We start from the raw sequence: 20,534 nt of genomic DNA on the forward strand, positions 1-20,534 counted from the left end.
GTGTGAAAATTCCTCTTTAATCACAGAAGATATACAATATTGACAGATTATTTAGAGCTAAACATGGAAGGAGATAGGCTAAAGAATTATTAGCCTAACTATAAAATAAGGTAATGCTTTACTGCTTACACTATGAATCTATCAAGCAATAATTGGATGCACGTGTTAGTAGCAGTAAAAAGGCATTGTCCAGTTCTCCACCTTACATGGGAATATACTTTAAGTGTTTTCTTTGATTTATGGTTCCAATTAGAACAGAATGTTCAAAGAAAGAACAAAAGTGACCTGATTTAAAAGCAAAAAGAGTGCCTTTAAAGCTATTGTTTTGCATGTGACCTGGCTCACATTTAAATTAATTGAAACTCACATTTGTGTAAAAGTGTACCCCCTCAAAGAATTAATTCAGTTATAATAATCCATTCAATGATGAAAGTGTACACACTTTTTTCCTTTAAGATTCTGGTGTTTATAGACAGAGATGGCTTTCCAGGAAACAGGTTGATTTCTTCTTAAAGCTTTGGATGGCATGTTTTCTGTCTGATTTCTTCTTTATTCTATATTGTAAAGCATCTTTGCTCATTACAGTAAGTTGGCACTAGCAACAAAGGCAATTAGCACTGTGAGAAAATGATTTTCCCAGTCCACAGAACCAAGTAATAAATACCATTTATTCAAGCATCTGAATAATAAGGAGCCTTAGACATTAAAATACTGGAGAGCCTTTTGCACTAAATATATCTTTGGGGTAAGAGAAGGATAATCTCTTTGTTAGCCATGCGTAGTCTGACTAGTAATAATAGTGCATATGCCAACACAGAAATTAAAGTATATTGGTACAGAGTCCATTTGTAAATCCTCCGTCCATTACACATCAAAGAAGTTGTTTTTCATATCCTGGGGTGAGTGATGCCAATTTTTCATTTAATTCCAACAAGATAATATTTGCTATTAATACTGACAAATTTTGGAATTGTATAACTATAAGGAACATTTGTACTATTTTAAAGGCAAACGAGGTCATAAAAGTCTTTAGAAATAAGATTTAAAAAAATACCCTGGAACAACACACTTTAACCCTCCACTTCTTGCTGCAACTGCGCAGAATATTGATGACATTAAATTTGTGTGTAAACTGTTATTTTAATTCAGTACATTTTTTTGAGTAATTAAAGACTCTGAGTCAAGCTTCGGAATAAAATGGATAGACTCTAGAACTACTCCCATAGTGGCTGCTTAATCTCTCTACTGACTTTGTTGGCACCATTTCCACCTCCTCAGCTGGAAAACTTTTGAGGAAAAACACAATATTGTGGTTCAGAAAGGATTTTTTTTTCCCATTAGCACTCACGTGAAGGAGGTTCCACCCTGTTTGTGTTTAACATTCACGAATCTTCAATGTGATAAAAATAATTGGAAACAACCAATAGCTTATCTTGAGATGACACAAAGGGTGGAAAGACATTGCTTGCAAATATAAGCTCTCTTTCAAAATGTAAGGCTCTGTAGATGAGTGAAAACTTTATTCCTACAGGACCTGATCCAACTCCCAGTGAAATCACTGGCAAAACTCCCACTGACTTTATTGGGAGCTGGATTGGGCACATAAAATTGGAGACTCAAGAAGCGCATCTGAAAACATTTAAAATGCCTTCTTTCAAGATAGAGATTCTTACACTATAGTGGAACATGCTTGAGAAGTTTCATACTGCCTTGAGCCACATTCTACAGTCCTTACCAACTCAAGACTACAGAATCATCTTGTTGAAATAGCAATGTGGGATATGTAAGCTTATTTGTCCTTGGTCTTATTCTTCGTAGGTTCTCAGGGTGATCCCCACCTAATGCTGTCTTAGTCTTCTTTTGCAAGTGGCTATAAATCAGATTTATTAAGACAAAAAGAAAAAAAAAGACTTCTTACAACTGTAAATTTTAAGAAATTTATGATGACGCTACACTATCAGTGTGGAGGGTCCACATGGTGGGAATGCAGTCAAGGTAACAGGAGAGTGTCATGTAGACATTAAATAATACAATTCCTTCCATATACATAAATCCCAAGTGTCTGTGCTTGTATGCTGATGGTTATAAATTATGTAACTGAACTCCAGGAACAGCCTAGACTTAAATGAGTTACCAGTTAAGTAATAAAAATGTATAGATTTCCTTCCCGGGAAACAAAAATATTTATTAGGAGGCAGTATATGATTTCCTGAGGTCAATATTTTTTAAAAAATTTTGAACTGTCAACAACATGTAGTAACTCTTTTGTAAAAAGTGACACAAGGGAAATACATGAGCCTGGAAAGCAGTCTTTCATTTAAAAAAAAATATTGTTTAATATACTAAACCAACTCTGAAAGAGTTAAAGTGATCTCATGCAGTCTGTTTTAATAATATCAAGTATCAAGACAGCACTGTTTGCTCAATGTTCTAGTCTTCTATTTAAAGTTGCAGCTATCTCACTGTTATTTACAATCAAATTAAATGGTTTTATTACACCTGGGAACAGTTAAACGTTGGCTGTCAGCTGTAAACAATTACAAGAGATAATGAAATTAGTAGATTTTTCTTAAATAGTCATGTATCCCTAATCTAATGTGCCACTGTTAACATAGGTGACATTGATGTAGATTTTCTTTGTGCATTATATATCTGATCCAAAGTTCACTGAAGTCACTGCAAAGACAACAAGGGCCCACTGAAGTCAATAAGTAGGTATACTAGAAGATAAAATCTCATCTGCTGTAAATCAGTGTGATTCCATTGATTTAAATATAGCTGCATCAGTTCACACTAGCTCAGAATCTACCCCATGGCGTCAGCCTAATTTGAGTGTAAGCTCTCTGTGGTAGTGGCTGTGCCACCTCCGACAGTATGTTTTGTACAGCACTGTGCACATAGAGCCTTACTGCAAGTGAAAGCCCATGGGAGTGAATGGGAAATCTTCCATTGATTTCAATGAGCTTTGGATCAGGCCCATAGATTTCATTCAATAAATAAATACATACATAAATAAATAATCAGTCCAATTCTGCAATCCCTATTCTGGTTGCAGAACTTAATGACTACACAGTTCATATGCAGTTCCTCTGCCCTTGTTACTGCTATCCCTATTAACATTCATATCTTCAAGGCCTTCAGGCAGTTCCCTCTGTAGTCAATTTTTTATTGTTTCTGACAGTGTAATACTAAAAAAATTTAATGTATATTTACCTTAGCCAACTCATCATAAATTATATGGGCCAAATTCACTCTCCATTACACCTGCGCAATCCCACTAATTCCAGTAAGGTGCAACTGGGCCACATGTCTACACACAGCAATGCCTCTATCTTTACATATGCTAAAAGCTCAAAACTCTTCTTAGCCATCTCAGATGTCAAGTTATAGGCAATACTTTTGTAATTACTCAAGGCTTTCGTTTCACACATGCTCACAGTCACTGGAGAGCACTACAGCTGTTTTATTCACTTCTAGAAATGGACTTATCAGGAGCTGTAGCAAGAGGACCTTGCAGCTGCAACACTGAGGTAAGAACTAGTGCTGAGTGGTAGAGTTTCAAGGGCAAAGCTCTAGATGTAAAGAATAATAAAACAAAACCTAAACTCTCCTATTTATATCTAGTGACGGATACACTCCAGCTATGATAAATTATGAAAGCTCCTCCAGACTTCTTACAGAATAGTCATAATTCACCCGTTCCCGTTATCCTGGAGGTATGTAAAGGCTGAGGTAACAGTTCTGGTGTAATCAAGTTGGAAAACATCTGCCAAAGTAAACCTTTATTTAGTGCATACTATATAATATTTATAGAGCAAAGCTATGAATGCTTCTTGAGCCATTTTAGGAACTGGAAACTGAATTGTACTTTCTGAAGGTTTATCTTGACTTTCTCCGACTGTTTCTTTTACTTCATAGCATTTCACTGGCAAGCTGCCATTAAAACTGTTGTCTAATTACACAGCATATCAGAAGCTTGCAGCCCCGTAGATAGCATTCTGTGTAGTATAACTGGATTTTAAACATTATCATCTGAATGAAAGAAATTACTCCCCAGATTAACATATTTAAAAAATAAACCCCTGTGTGTCAATAGCAATCATTATTTGTTTAGGGAAATGTGATTTTGGATGAGGAACTTATTTCAGAGGTTAAACACCTTAATATTTAACAGGCTACAATTTGATGGGCTCGTTAGATGACTTACCCCTTAGGTATGGCAGGAGTTTATTCACATGTAATTACACATTTAGACAATATCTTAATGATGATATGAAATACTTCCACTGACTCAGTCCATCTGGAGATTATGGTGGTGTTCTGATTACATAGCCACATGTTAAATTATGATTCACAGAACCTATGCTTTTCACTTACAGCATTTTGATATGGATGTTCTTGAAATACAAGGCAACATAGGTGGGGATCATTTAACACAGTTGTGCGCTTTCATGAAGACATGTTAATTTGCATTGATATGTAGTTAAAGAATAGTGTAGATGTTTGACTCTTTTTGATCTGATAGCAAAAACTTAAATACTTACTAAAATATTATATATCCAGATGGGTTTGCTTTTTAAAGGTATTCCAATACTCTGCTTTAAATAACTGACTTCATTTAAGCACTCTCAATTTTTCATTTTGAAGAAACTGTGCCCTTCATTTACTTTATGTAAACTTTGCTGACAACAAGCTAGAATTATTTTGTAGTTCTGAATTAATGCTTGACTTACATCACTTGATGATTACCCGTTTTGTTCATTCCCTCTAAAGCACCTGGCATTGGCCACTGTTGGAAGACAGGATACTGAGCTACATGGACCATTGGTCTGACCCAGTATGGCCGTTCTGAAGTTCTTATGTGCATGGGGGGAAAACAGGTAAACAAATCCATGTTTTATTTAATTTTTGGCACTGCGGACAAACATTCTGCAAATCTGAAAATATCTATGAAATGTCAGCAAGAATATTAACTACTTTCTAATTTTATTATGTGTTGGGTGAAAAACAAAAAGACCTAGGCATAATGCCAGATGGATTAAGGGGAATTGCTCCTACCTAAGGACTGTAGGATTGGAGCTCTGATCATGTGTATGTTTGTGTTTCCCTTTATTCTCTTTCCTCAGATAGGGACCCATCCTGTAGGCACTTACACATGTAGGTAACTTTATCCAAATGAATAGTTGTACTGATTAAAATAGGACTACTCACCAGAGTAAAGTTACTTGCCTGCATAAATGTCTGCAGAATCAGGCCCTTAGTTCTTCCCATTCCCTTCCTGAAGCAATATGCTCACACAAAATCTATTTACTTTACAAGTAGAGGAATACACATTTAGAAACACATTTATGAGAAGCACAGTACTCTGCTCTATTAAGAAACATGGTAAATAAAGGTAACAGCTAAGTACAGGCTAACCCATTGAAATGAAGTCTTCAGCATATGATTGTATCTCATAAAACTATTTTCTATGAAAATTAAAAGACTACATGGTAAAGCCAATCTGCTTTGACACCTAAAGCATTACAAACATAGGCTTAACACTGCAGAATTAACACTTGTGATAATATAAAATATGAAAATAAGTTGCTAGTTGTAGCAAGTGGAAGCAATGACACAAGAACTCAAATGAAAAAAAAATGCCTATTATGGAGGTGTAAAGAAAGAATGCAAGTACCGGAGAATTAATTGTAATCTTTTTTTAATATATAACATGGCATCCTGCCAAACCACACTCTGTACTTTACTTACTGTTTCAAGCAGCTCTCATTTATTTTTTAGTTTAGCAGGGCATATATCCCTAGGTATATCTGGATTTACAAAAACAACCTAAGACCAACCAGCTGCTCTTCACCCATAAGATCAGATAAAGTAGCTGTCTCAAACATTGGTATAGAAGGGGCTACCTTTTCAACACAGGGATGTCTGCATTTAAAAGTACACTACAATGTATTGTGATTTCCTACAGTTCCTCCCCCCCCCCCCACTTGAGATTATTCATTTTCTTGCCTGCACAAAAATTACATTTCTCAAGACTGACTACCAAAAATATATGACACCATATTACCAGAAGCCTAATTAGTGTGAGAGAAACGTTCACTCTACGGGGTAAACTACAGCCATTGAAACAGCCTGGTGACTTTTACTTTGAAAATATTTCTTCTTTAAAACACGATGACAATGAAATGTGTGTGAGGTCCGTCTGAGCACAGCCCCAGATGTTTACGATACAGTGCTGTACAGCAGTGCTGCAATCTGAGAGCTTTCCGAAGAAAAGAGGACAACAGGACACCACAAAGCAGCACACATGCTATTGACCACGCAGACAGGAGCATCATGTTACCAGAGGGAAGGCAGGGCAAAGACAAATAGCAGCGCTGGTGCCTTAAAAGTTAACTTCATGGGCTGCAATCACTCAAAACGCAGCAACATGCAGGGACAGAAATCAAAACCAGAAAAACACTTTTCACGGGATGGGGAGTGGAAGGATTGGGGGCGGGGGCGGGGGGCGAGAGAGAAGTAGATAAATCTTGTGGGGCTTAACGGGAGGTGGGGAATCAATGTATTGTTTTAAACCAGAGTTCACATCAAACCATTCTAATGACAGGGGATAATTGTTTTCAGACTCAGTAGAAAATACCCTCTCTCCCCCCCCCGCCCCCTTTACAAATCTTTCTAATTTGCTTTTCTGCCAGCCCAGGAAACCAATTGTGTTCACTCAAACCATTTGCAAAACAAATTTCTGCAGAGAGATGAGATGTGCAGATAGGAGAAGGATGCAGCGAGCAGAGTCCAAAGAGACACCACCCTACCTCTCTCTCTCTCTGTCACCTTCCCAAGCAAGTGCTCTTGAGAACTAAAAGTTTGGATGGCTGGGGGGGGGGGGGGGGGGGGGGGGGGGGGGGGGGGGGGGGGAGGGGGTGGCATGTGAGCAAACGAGATGCACTGGTAGTGGGGTGACTGTCCTGGCTGTGTAGGGCTTTTCTGGGGAGCGAGGGGTGTGACATTGATTGGGCTCCCTCTGGGCGCTCAGGTTTTAGGGGGTGCGGGGAGGCAGTACTTACTGTACGGGCAGTTCTCCTTCTTGGTCCCGCTGACCTTGCCGTTCTTCTCAATCTTGAGAAAGTACTTGTTGTAAGAGTAGAGCTTCCTCCAGCGCACATCTCCCTGGAGGTGATTGTAGCTCCGCACGTGCCGCCCCGCACTGGCAGGCGAGGAGAAGGATGAAGAGGAGGAGGAGGAGGAGGATGAAGAAGACGCGTTGGTGGCCTCTGGGGACCGCATGTCCTGGCAGATGACAGACCCAGAAGACACCAAGAAGAGCAGCAGGAAGAGGCAGCCGCCGCTGCAGCAAGGCAGGTGGGAAAAGGCGGAGGCACCATTTGTCAGTATCCATTTGCACATTGTACTGAAACGCTGGGCGCTGGAAAATGTCTCATCAGAAGAAACATACTGGAAGGGTAAAAGCTGGTAAAAGGCAAGTGGAGAGCTGGTGGCTGCTGCTTCTGGTTAGAGCCCCCTGAGCTGTGATCTGGCCTGAAGTGAGTGCACCAACATCCATAACTCGGGACAAATCGCCTCAGAAGTTGCTGCCTTTTTAATCCTCCGAGTCCTCCCTCACGGAAGAAAGTTGGTGGGGTGTGTGTGTGGTGGTGGTGGTGGTGATGGTGGTTAATCCTCTCTCCTTTTACTCTCACCCCCCCTCCCCAACCTGGTCTGAGGCTTCCCCGTGGTTATTTCGTTCTCTTGCTCCCTCCTTTCTTTACCATCTTAGATGCAGAAAGGTCTGAAAAATAGATGACAGCAGAGTGAACAACGATAGCAACAATAAATAACGACTCGAACCCAAGGGGGGTACTGCAGGGGGTTTCTTGCCCCAAGCCCACACACCCTCCCCTCCTCCCCCCCCCCCCCACTTGATGGCTTTTGCACCTTCTTCTGATTTCCCCACCCCCTTTCCTTGGCAAAGCGCAAGCCAGTTGTACAACTCGTCCCCTCTCACTGACAGCCCAGAGGAGGCAGTTTCTTTGTTTTGCTTTGAATCCTCCAGAAAGTACCAAAAAAAAAAAAAAAAAAAAAAAAAATTCCAGAGAGAGAGAGAGAGAGAGAGAAATCCCAACTTCTCTCCCCCGTCTGGTTGTAAACAGGTTGGAAGCTGTAGCCTCAGTGTATGTCAGTGATTACAAGCAAGAGGTGGGATGTGCCTCTGGTGGTCAACCCTTATTTGCAGGGGGTCAGGCAGCGGTGGGACATCTGAAACCCTTTTGCAGCTGGAGTGAGCAAATGCCTGCTGTGGAGGGAGCCTCCGGACGGAACTTCCTCCCAGTCTGCGGCAGAAGCAGCGGCAAGCAGCCTCCCGCTCGTTGCTAATTGCTCCTAAAGCGTTCTTCTCCTCCGAGTGCTGGCCACCAGCATGGCTTGGAGACTCATGCTTTACTAATTCCCCTGTCTTCCAGGCTGAACCAATCCCCTCTAGGGAACCCCCCCCCTTCTTTCCTTCCTTCTTCTTCTTCTTCTTTTTTTTTATGCTTGTTTTCTAGCGCAGGATTTGATTTGATTTTTTTTGGCAGTGAAGTGCTTGAGAGAACCACCTGGAGCTTGTTGCTGTGCTAACTTCCCCCCACCCCCCTTCCTGGGCTAGAGAAGGGATCGGGGGCGAGACTGGTTAGAAGAATATAGTGAAGACAAGCCCTGAAAAGTAAGATTATATGTTGGTCAAGGAGAGTAAAAGGGAAGACACATAATTAGCTCCCTTTCCTTCCCCTCTGCCAGCTTCCATGGAGGTCTCGCCCCCCCCCCCCCTTTAATGTATCATTGATTTCTCGCTTCCGTCGCTGAAAGAAGAAGTTCACACTTTAGCCTGCTCTTCCTTTTAAGCCTCTCAAGATTTATCTCCCCTCACCCTCCTGGTCTCAAATGAAATCGGGGATTTAAATGACCTATGATTTCTAATTATTAACATGAGTCATTGACTGAATCATGCGTCGGACTTCAAAGCAAAAAGGGGCTTTTATGGGGATTGCAAAATTTTCCTCATAAAGTCTGTCTGAATGGTTTTCTGTGGTTTTTTTTTAAGCCAACAATTAACAGTACATCACACAGGGTTGCCTAAGTTGTTATACCTTAATAAGGGGCCAGGGAGTGCCCCTGCTCGTGCTTAAGGACAGTCGGTACACAAGATATTAAACTGTACATCAGCATTCACCAATGCAACATAATCCGTATAAAATGCAAGATAACGAAACATTATTAAGTAAGAGACTCGATTACAGAGGGAAACTGACATTATGTGGAAACAAAATGGGTTATCCTGTGCATAAGCATGGAACTTGTCTGAAACAGGCATAGTCAAAGGGAAATAATGCGGATCAATAGAATGCAATGGGAAAAACAGCCTCTGCCATTATATTGTGCATTTGGAATCAATGTTACCTTGAACAGCAGAAAATACATAAAAGACAAATAGTTATAAAATTAGATTGACTCATTAGGCTGGGCTCTTTAGTATGTTGTTAATTTCACAGTAGAAAATTAGAAATGATTTTCTCCAATTTTGGTGTTTACTCAGTTGCAAAAGAGTCAGCTCTTAAATTTATGTGCTTAGATTCTGCGGGTGACATTTAAACAACCTTAAAAATGGAACCATTTAATGCTGGAATCAATATGTTTTATGATGTTGTTTATGTTACTTCAGAATATTTATTCTTCATATTTTCACTGTGGTAAAGGCTTCAGAAAATTCTCAGGCTTAATTTGATTTAAGATTTATTTTTGCAGTTACTAATCTTAAAGAGAAAAGAAAAAGAAAAAGTCTATTCTATAATGAATGGTTGACAACTTTAATGTGGCCACAATGTTAATTTCAATTTTCTAGCTCATAGTTTTATACCTGGGTTACCCACAATGTCTGAAAGATACGGTATAGGGTTTCTGAGGGATTTGTGTTTCAGCCAAAAGTTCAGCTGATTCAAAAAATTTAAAATGGCAAGTAATTAAAAATACATGTCTTTTAAATTGTACGTGTGATGAAACCATCAGATTATAGCACTTTGTGCTAACAAATGTCACAAAATGCAACAATTTTTTTTTAGAGTTTCTCTGCACTGGGAGAGAAAATATCACAGGAAGCTAAAAAGGCTTTACTTAAAATATTATTTAAAGCCTCACATCTGAATTTTCTGCTCACGTGAGAAATTCTACTTAGACTTATTTGTAACTTCTGCTTGGTTGCATGAATGAAAAATAAAAATGGCAACTTTAGAAGTTTCATATTAAATCTGGTTGTGGCAGGTGCAATACTTAGTGCAGTACTTAAAACCACTACAACAGATAGAGTCCTTTTCTATACTGTGTGATGACAGGGAGGGCATTTACAAAACAGAGCCCAAATGAAAAGCTGACATAGCTTTTTAGATTATATCTCATTCCTTTTTCTACTTTCTGTATAGCCTTTCTTTTATAGCACAGTTGAATCCCTAAATACCCCACTACTTTGTATTGTTAGGTCACCTCTTAGGTTAGCCTGAGAAAGCCTGAGAAAAGTTCCACAGGAAAGATGCACTATTTAACGGAATTCAATCTGTCCCAATAGATTTGAATCACTAACATAAATGTATGAATGTAGATTATATCTCTGTAATGAGGCCTGAATCATTCTCAGTTACTTCAAAGGACTGAAATTCAACCTTCCTTTTTAGCAGCAACAATCAGACCTTAATGGGTTCCTTTATTAATTGTTCCACTGCTAAGTTTGAAAAGGAACTAACTTCAGTACAGGTCCTACACTAGAAGTGGTACCTACTACCTCTAAAACTGTTTCTTTCTTGCCTCCAAGCTCTTTACGATTTTCACATAGCTTACTTAGCGGCATTCTCAAACATTCAGTAACATTGACTCATCCACATTGAAACAAAGCAACCCCCCTTCTCAAAAACTTATGCAACGAGTAGAAAACATTTTTCAGGGTGCTGTTTCAGCAGATCAACTTTCCTAAGAATGTTGGGGGAAATGAAGTACATACAGGAATTTTAATTGGAAATATTCATAACAATCTACTAGCTTCCTATGGTTGTATTGCATTTTTTTCCTTTTGATCAGTAGAGATTTTTTTTACAGTATGAATTGCAAGTGTTCCTGTAGTTAGATAAAATTTCATTTTTGAATTGCAGGAGTATCTCAAGGGTGGACATACTAGGCTCTGCCTACTTTTGATTTCCCTCAAACTGTCATCTTTACTTGGTGTTGTAAGTAACTTCTATGTCTTTAAATTTGCAGTGTTGTCACCATCTTGGTCTCAGGATATGAGACAAGATAGGTGAGGTAATATCTGTTATTGGATCAACTTCTGTTGGTGAAAGAGACAAACTTTCAAACTCCACAGAGCTCTCTTCTTCAAGTAAGCCTGAAAGGTTGTTTTAGGTAATAAACTTGTCTGAGGAAGAGCTCTGTGGAGCTTGAAAGCTTGTCTCTTTCACCAACAGAAGTTGATCCAGTAACAGATATTACCTCACCCACCTTGCCTCTCTTATATGTTTAAGTGTTATTTTAGTCAGTTCACTCTGAAATACCACCAGCCTCCTGTGCAGACTTTGGACTGCTGGATAGTAATCATGACCATTTGCTGCTGACTGTGTAATTAGAGATGTGTATTCACCTTATTGGATCCAATCCTGCTCCCATTCTAGTCCATAGGAATTTTGCCAGCCACTGCAATAAGAGCAGATTTGGGCCAGTGATGTCATTCGTAAAGAGAGTGCTGCCAGAAATGATGTAAAGAATGCTACATGACAGTGATGATGCAAACAATGCAGTTTGTAGGCCAAATGCAGGCTGCAGAGTTCTGCAACGTGGTATATGACCAATCCCACTTGTACAAAAGTGGCATGACAGGTAGAATCCACAAGTCCCAACATACAATACTCTGTCTCAATGTGAGGCAGGCCAGTCAGACAGAGCAATGCACGCTGAAACCTTTACACCATATGATGTACTCCCATAAACGAGGGCAGATGCAATCTGTGGCATTTTATGCAAATTAAGGTTTATGACAAGTCACCATTATGGTCTTCCCGTGAGCAATCTGCAATATAACAAAAATTATCTCTGTCCTTCTGTAGTGTTTTTCCACATATCTCAAAGTGCTTTACAAAGGCAAGCAAACATTATTATTCCCATTTTCCATAGAGTGTGAGGTATAGTAGAAGCTCAGAGTTACAAACACCTCGGGAATGGAGGTTGTTTGTAGCTCAGAAATGTTCATAACTCTGAACAAAACGTTATGGTTGTTCTTTCAAAAGTTTATAACTGAACATTGACTTAATACAGCTTTGAAACTTTACTATGCAGAAGAAAAATGCTGCTTTTAACCATCTTAATTTAAACGAAACAAACACAGAAACAGTTTCCTTACCTTGTCAAATCTTTGTTTTTAAACTTTCTCTTTATTTTTAGTAGTTTACATTTAAAACAGTACTGTACTGTATTTGCTTGTGTGTGTGTGTGTTTGTTACTGCCTGATTGCCTACTTCCAGTTCCAAATGAGGTGTGTGGTTGACTGGTCAGTCCATAACGCTGGTGTTCATAACTCTGAGATTCAACTGTATAAAGAAATTAAGTGACTTGCTCAAGTTCACAAAGAGTGAAACTCATTCCTATGCATAAGACCAGCACAATGCACCCTTTAAGACCCACTTAATTGGGCTTTAAGTGATACATAGACCTTGGACACAGGCCCTCTGCGCATGGGTGGATTTAATCCACAGTGAGTAAGTGGCAGAGATGGGAAAAGAACCTATATATATTCATTTCTAGACCCATTCTCAATCCAGTAGACTGTAGTTGCTTATTGCTGTATACATTGCCTATTGCAATATAGATGACTGCCTGGGTAATATTACCTTTTGTAACACTTGAGCAACCCTTGAGTTGTTGCACACGCTTAAAATCTTCAGCTGAGTAACCAACACAATTCCATGTGTACGAGCAAGGGCTATATTAAGAGTTTTAACAGAGTTCAACTTGTGTTTGCATTTATCTTCCACAAAGAGCTTGAATTTCTAATTCAGTCATAACCATGAAAACACATGCAAACAGCAAGTCTGAAATAAACAAAATTGAGTTAATCAAGGCCTGACTCTGCCCTAGATCCATATTGCGGTATTGTAATGGAAACATAGAGCATTAAAGGGAGACTGTCAGCTTAAAAATCATATATATTGCGTAACTGTATTACTAGGAGCACCTTCGATGGATAAAACTGAAAGAATTTTAAAAATCCAAGATTCTGTTTGCAATTCGTTCAGCAAGGACAATGAAAACAGATGACTCACTTTTTCTATTCAGTCCTCTGGTCCAGTAATGATCCTACTGGAGTCAATAGTAAAACTCCCATTAGTTTCTGTGGGAGTAGGATTTGGCCAGCTGGCAATTTTGCTTTTCAGTTCTCATGCACTAGCACAGTGCTGCAATGTGGAAGTTGCAAACACTGAAAGGGGATGTTTAAATTCAAATAAAAACTGTTTTACTGAAATGAAAAATAGTTTCCTTAAAAAAGTTCTAGAACATTTAGATTTTGTAAAAGCTCTCTCCACTCCTCCAGTTCACTTACATTTTCAGCTAAAGTCCCAGATAGTATTCTTAAGTATTTCAGGAACTGATAGCAGTCTCTGACTTTACATCATCATTCACCAATATTGTACCATCTTCCAAAAAGTGCAGGTTACCAGATCCAGAGGTCTTCTGAATTTGCAATGACAGATATCCAAAAGGGACATGGTTTGGACAGAAAGCTTAAGAGATTTCTTTGCTGCTGTCTGAGATTGAACCAATTTTAAATGATCTATTCTCTCGATATGCACACAAAACTGCCATTGATGGCAGCACATACTGAGAAGGTAATAGATCTCAAAAAGTGTGAAAAAAATTGATTTTTTATTCTAGAGGGGAGCTGGGGAGGAGAGTGGAGAATAAGTCCTGGACCCTCCTATATCATAATTATCTGGCTCATGTTAGTGTTTTATATGTGTTTTTAAAGAGACAAATGTAAAATGCGCCACTTAAACTGGTGTGACTAGGGGATAGAGCAATGGACTGGGACTCATGATACCTGAGTTCTATTCCTGGCTGCTACTAGTGTGCTGGATGACCTTGGGCAAGTAACTTCACCTCTCTGTTCCTCAATTTTCCCATCTGTAAAATGGGGATAATGATACTGACCTTCTTTGAAAGTGATTTGAGATCGACTGATGAAAAGCTGAGAGCTAGGGATGATGATGATGATTGTTATTAAGGATATTGGGCAAAATGCCACTTCTCTTACTCTTGAAGCCAGTGGTATATATGCAGCTAAAGCCACCTGGATTTGGCATATCCTGTAGATTTATGAAATTTCCTTGTGAACTTCTGGTGCAAAAATCAATGAATGGATTGTTGTGATCCATAAAAATAGTTTTTCAAATGTGGCATACAAAGTAGCGTTAAACTCCATATGCTTTATTCCTCCCAGGCTCCAAGAGTTAGAGAATGCAATAGGATAGATGTGAGGATCCAAAGGGAGGAACCTGCATCTGCTGGTCCCTGAGTAACAGCCTCTGTGTTGCCAGCCACAGCAGACCAGCAATTGCCAGGCTGTGATCCTTGTGGTGCCAAATGCCACAGGATTTGTGACAGTGCTGAAGGGCCTGATTGGTAGTGCTTCCAGGGTCTCTGATTGGTCAAGGTGCCCTACTTAACTTCTTGGTGTCCCCTCCAGACTTATCTGTGCAATGAGGAGGATCCTCCCATGGCTGCTATGACAGACTCTTATGCCTGCACCTTGGCTTTGGTTCCTGGCTTCCAATTCCCTCTCTGGCCCTACCCACTAGGCCTAACTGGTTCCACCCACTAAGCATGACTGCCACACCCTGTCTGTGACAATAGAATTGCTTAAGCAACATGTGAGAAGTGTGCGCATGGCAGCATTTCATGGCATGTCTGCTAGTGAACATGATGCATGGGCTTTCACACCATTTTTTAGCCCCTTGCTTTACTCATGCTACAAGCTCCATTATGTAATAATATATAATAATTACTGGACCTCTGTATTGTGCCTGGTGTGTTTTTTTGTCACAAACGTATTCGCTAAGATGCTTGGACTCTGCACGTTAAGCAGATGATTTAAAAGATTGTTTATTCTTCATAAGACGCTAATTATGGTTATTTTCCCAGTCTATGTTTATGGTTATGTTATGTCTGGTAAAGAAAGTATGGTAAACTTTATAAAATAATATATGTATGCCACATAGAGACAATATCCATGTAATTTTTGTTTGATAAATAATGCTATTTTAAAAAAAGAAATTAGTAGGAAATTCATTCTAGTGGGGTCCAGTGGAACAGACTGCAGGACAGACCCCAAAACACTTAACTAGAGTACCATAAATAGCCATGTACATGGGTTGAACTCTGACTAAGTTTGGTAATATTTTTCTGACTCTAGAAATGCATGCCGCAGCCAGATCTGTATACTCCAATCTGCAAAATCTACTTTAAAGGGCAGAATCTGCAGGGAGTTCTACCACCCTCAGAGAGTATATTTTCTTTTCTCTCTGCATACAAAACTCCCTCAAATATAGGCCGCCGAAGTCTTCCACTAAAATGAACAATTGGAAGCAAAATTGACAGACCCTGGACAGGATGGGCAGAAGAGGATAGTAGTGGCTCTGCAAGATGCTCCCTTCTGTCACCCAATCTCATCTAAGCCCATCCACTCCAAGTCTGCAGCGCTTGGGATCTGAGGGTCTGGGCGTACATGTTAGGGGTGGTTGATGGCTGCACCTTGTGGCATCACACACACACATACTTCCTAATGAGAGTTAAAGCTGATCGTCTCAGATACTGAGCCTTTTGTGTGAATTCCCACTCTCTCCATGGATATCTCAAGATCTATAGAATTTTCTCACAGATCTTGGGATACCCACCGGGTTGGTGGATCTTACTCCCAACCATTCCCAGAAGCCAGACCTATCAAATGGAACGTTGTGATGGAAATTCGGTGTCATGAAAACCCTGGAGTGTCCTGTCCCTGTGCAAGTTTTTCCTTGCATAGGGATAATCTGGTCCTTCAGTATATCAGAACATATTAATTACTTTGAATCCAACATATAGTAAGCTGGGCTAACCCCCAGGATATAACTGAAGCAAGATTAAAAATAAAAGTACATGGTTACATGAATAAGAAAAATACTGGTAGTTTCACAAGCTTTTATACAGATAAAGTCCTGGTCCCTGATGGGTGCTGACCATCTACAATTTCCTTTGAACCAACTCCAGATCCTCTTACACAGAGGGCACAGAGCTTGGCCAAAGATCAACATCTTGGCTAGGCTCCGTGCCTGCTGAGTGCTATCAGAATTCAGGGAAGGAGTCCCTTCTAGCCAGTGCTTGTGGAGCTGTCTGAAATGAAGTTGAGAGGTGGGAACAGCAGCTGAACACACTCCCCTCACCACAGACAACTGGGGTAGCAGGCTGGCTCCCTCTTTGTTATTTCACAACTGTAGGGGCAGCTCACACATTGCCACAGAAAAGGCAATGAGTAGTAGTCAATGGGACTACTTCTGAGAATAAGCACTACTCAGTGTGAGTAAGGGTTGCAGAACCGAGTCCTGTGTTAATTGGGAAATGTGTAAAATAATAGGTAAGCAATGGACAGCCCCAAGTTTAATGTGTATCTATATTCTGACCAAACATCAGCGGGTGCAAGATCTGGCCCCTAAAGAGGTTCTATGCTCTTTAAAGGACATAGAACATAGTATGCTCTTGATACACTAGATTCTAATGGGGTGTGCATGTAAGTGCTGAGCTGAACCCCCATACCCCAAACTTCTGATCAAATCTTTTCACAGGTGTAGAATACATGTATATTCTCACCTACTATAATTTAAAGGATACTGGCATCCCTGCACAGCACCAAGTTTTAGTGGAGTCTACTCAGACATGTTTTCTGGTTTTGGGTAATCTGTATATCTGAAGACAACATCACACGCTTGAAGCTATTTAACTAAAAAAGTAATGACTAAGGCCCTCCTTAATTTGTGATATTGCGGAAATTGTAAATCCCACAATATTAGGCTTCCACTGCAATTTGGTCAGCTGGCTGGCTGACAGCAGGAGTCCTGCCATATACTGTCAGCCTTGCGTGGCTGATGGGCGGGGTCCCACTATCAGCCCTGTGCATGACGGGGCTCCCGCTGTCAGCCCTGTGCATCAATAATTGTAATAAAATTGTAATATATTTTTAAAACCCTTGCAGGTTTGTTTTCGAGTTATTCGGAGTGTATATACAACCCAGGTGGCCCGTCCAACCATTTTACCATGTCCAGTGAGCAGTCATGAGTTGTTATAATCATTACGAGATTCCCAAGAAAAATAGGGAGGGTATATAGCTTAGATAAAAAAATAGATTTGGAGAAAGAAAGTTTTACACATGAGGGACAGAACCGCATGGAATAGCACTTCTACTGTTTTTCCCAATACTCTCAAAGATGTTGAGAATGTCTAGGGAGTACAATAAAGTCCTTCTACTAAAAAGTTTTGCAGTTCTTTTTTGCTGGTAGTCCGGCATACCAAGGGCTGATAGGACTTTCTCACTAATCTTTGGCCATTTCTCCCTAGCACCTATGGGGGAAACCATAATATTCTATTTCTTTGGCTCCAGTTAGTTTTTTTTTAATCTGGCTTGTTAGATCTTCATAATGTGTCACCTTCTCTTCTGCAGCATCTTCAAAGACCTTCTCCTTGTATTCTAACCAGACTGTGATGTCCACCACCAGGGCTTTCTCTTCTTTAACAAAGATGAGGTCAGGTTTTCTTAGTTCCTCTTTGGCGGTATGCAGGTGTGATTCTTTGTAGATCACCCATTCCAATTTTCAGGCTTCCCGCTTCAACATACCGCATAGTTTGTTGTGTCTTCTTATGCAGGCTTCCTGAACTGCCGGACATTGCCCTAAAATGTGGGATAAAGATTCATAAGAAGCAGGACAATGTCTGCAATTCACGATCTTATTTGTCCGGCCACGTCTTAAATGCTCTCTGGTGGGGTATATGTTTGGTCTAAGTTTAAGAACCAAAAGAAATTGACGTTCTGAAAACCCACGATGGAAGTTCATCCAATCACTACTTATTGGATCGCTGTCAAAATGTTCCACTCCACTGCCTTGGCAAGGCAGATTTTTCTAATGGGCTAGTTCTGTTTCTCTCCAATTACATGGAATCGGATATATCTTCTTAGGAGCTGGTTTCTCCCATTTGCTGAGAAGTTCCAAGATCTGCCGGGGTAGTCTATAATCAATAGACGCTAGATCTGTTATTCTAGGAATTTCATCCTCCTTCCCACCAGCAGTCACCCATAGGTTTTGGAATTCTTCTTCAATGTTGTTTGCCAATGCAATATTCCTAATAGTTTCGTCTTCCGAGTTTGCAATTCTATGCAACCGCCATGCTTGAACTGAAGGGATGAGGCTAGCGAGTTTTGTCACTCCGAGCCCCGCATCCCTGGTTCTAGCATAAATTAAACTATTACAGGTATCAGGTGGAAGATGAAGCCACTATTTCACGGTGTTTCTGATGTTATCATCAATGAAGATAACAAGGTCTTTCTGGTCTCTGTGTGATCAGCCAGGCAGATGATTCTAGGTATTGTATATACATTTAACATCATTAGCTTCTGTGAAAGTTTTAGTGGAGCTTTTTTGAGTCTTTCAAGCCATGTGTCAAGTTTTTCAAAAAACAAATGTTTAGAGAACCCAATCCATGGGTCGACTTTGCGTCCCAGATATTTTTTTGATTCGCCAGGTACAATCATATTCAAATCATCCTTGTTTATCTTCCAGGCATCACAATTATTGATGGTATATGAATCGTGAGTAGGGCTGAGAAAGAATCCATAGCACTTTTTGGATTGCACTTTCAAGCCAGTTAGCCTGCAAAAGGTTTCCAATATTTCAATGTTTATATTCACGTCCTCCCAGCTATCACTGAGCATGACCAAATCATCTGCAAAGGCAAGTGATGTTATCTTATTTATCCCATAGGAGAATCCCGTACCAGCCTTCTCTAGTGTTGTAATTAGAGGATCAAGTGGCAAGTTAAATAGCAGTGGAGACATGGGATCTCCTTGTTTGACGCCAACTTTTATTTCAATGGGAGAAGTGAACTCCTTTCCAACTTGTATATGGGTGTGGACATTCTTGTAGGAGTCACTAATTATATCCACAATATGCTGATCCAAGCCCCTTTCCTTTAGTACCCACATAAAATGATCATGGGATACTGAATCGACTGCCTTGGCAATATCAACGAATATGACTCCTAACGACTTTTTGCTCTTTTTGGCTTGATTTAATATTATATGGAGAATTTTAAGGTTCTCCAAACAGCCAGATGTAGCAGTAAATCCTTTTTGTTGAGCATTATTGGGCATGCTTTAGTGAGTTGGTTCACTATTATTCTCGAAAAGAGCCGTAGCACAGTGGAACCGATGGTTAGAGGCCTCCAATTCCCTAGATCTTTCAGGGCTTCAGGGTCCGGTATTTTTGGGATTAAAAGGGAACGGCATTCTTTTATACCATTGGGAATTATGCCTGTGATCAGCCATGTGTTGAATAATTTCTCAAGAGCATTACCTTCCGGGTCAACTAGGAGTAGGTCCCTCAGACTGACCTTGTCAGGTCCTGGAGCCAAGTTCTTATTTATCTCCTTTATGTTTTTCATTATCTCTTTAGCCGAGAGTAAACTTTCAAAGAGTTGCGTTATCGGCAGTCGTATGAGATTTAAATTGGCCCAATCCTTCGAAGGGAGTTTGGGTCTCCCATTTGTTCTTATATGTTTCAAGGATTTCTGCAAGAGGGACTTGGCACTGCAAACAATCGGTGCCATCGATGATAATGGAAACGAGCTTGCATCTGTCGATCTTAAATAGATGCTGGTATCTCTTATAGATACCTTTGCGAGCTGCTCTTTTCTCCATCCACTTTTTTTTCTTTCCACTCTTTGAGCTTTTATTTATAGCCATTTTATTCAACCTCTTCTTCAGTTCAGGTGCTTCCATCGGGAAGTTAGAGAGGAGATCAATAGAGGTGGACTCAACAAGAGACCTTATGTTAGAATTTCCAGCCATCCATGTATTTATGACTTCCACGTCAAATTATATCTGACCCTGGTTGACTAGATTTTCATTTACTTTATGTAGGTATATGTCCTTCAGCCCAATAATGGTATCAGGACTATCAGTCTTTACTTCCAGATGGCATGCCTTTGCTACAATTTCTGGGTCAGCCGTTATCAATTTGGCGTTCTTATTAAGACCTAGTAGTCACCGCTTATTTGTTTAGCAGTTTTTGTTTTGATTTGTTCTGCAATCAGAACATTTATGTTCCTTTTGCCCCCAAATGTACTATTAAAGTCAGTGAGGAGCTGTTCTTCTTCAATGGTCCAACAACTTTTATGTTTGCCCTGTTGCGATTTTGCTTTGGGCTGACTGGCTTCAATACGCTCTTGAT

The 20,534-nt window shown here is 40.0% G+C and overlaps 1 protein-coding gene across 3 annotated transcripts in view; it reads right to left on the reverse strand.

Moving 5' to 3' along the window:
- Window positions 1-9,250, reverse strand: part of FGF10 (fibroblast growth factor 10) — an 81,788-nt gene extending 72,538 nt beyond the window's left edge. For 2 of the 3 annotated variants that reach the window (XR_006291193.1, XM_043547505.1), the window contains exons 1-2: window positions 7,933-9,250; window positions 7,065-7,786 (exon numbers count right to left, since the gene is read on the reverse strand). Coding sequence is in view for 1 of the 3 variants with exons in the window: in XM_043547505.1 (XP_043403440.1) it covers window positions 7,065-7,404 (340 nt within the window). In the remaining 2 variants the exon portion in view is untranslated. Of the gene's footprint in view, window positions 1-7,064; window positions 7,871-7,932 lie in introns of those variants that run through there. The other variant, XR_006291194.1, reaches the window with a different exon arrangement.
- Window positions 9,251-20,534: the final 11,284 nt, after the last annotated feature.

Source organism: Chelonia mydas, chromosome 5, assembly GCF_015237465.2.
Source record: "Chelonia mydas isolate rCheMyd1 chromosome 5, rCheMyd1.pri.v2, whole genome shotgun sequence".
Lineage (NCBI taxonomy): Eukaryota > Metazoa > Chordata > Testudines > Cheloniidae > Chelonia > Chelonia mydas.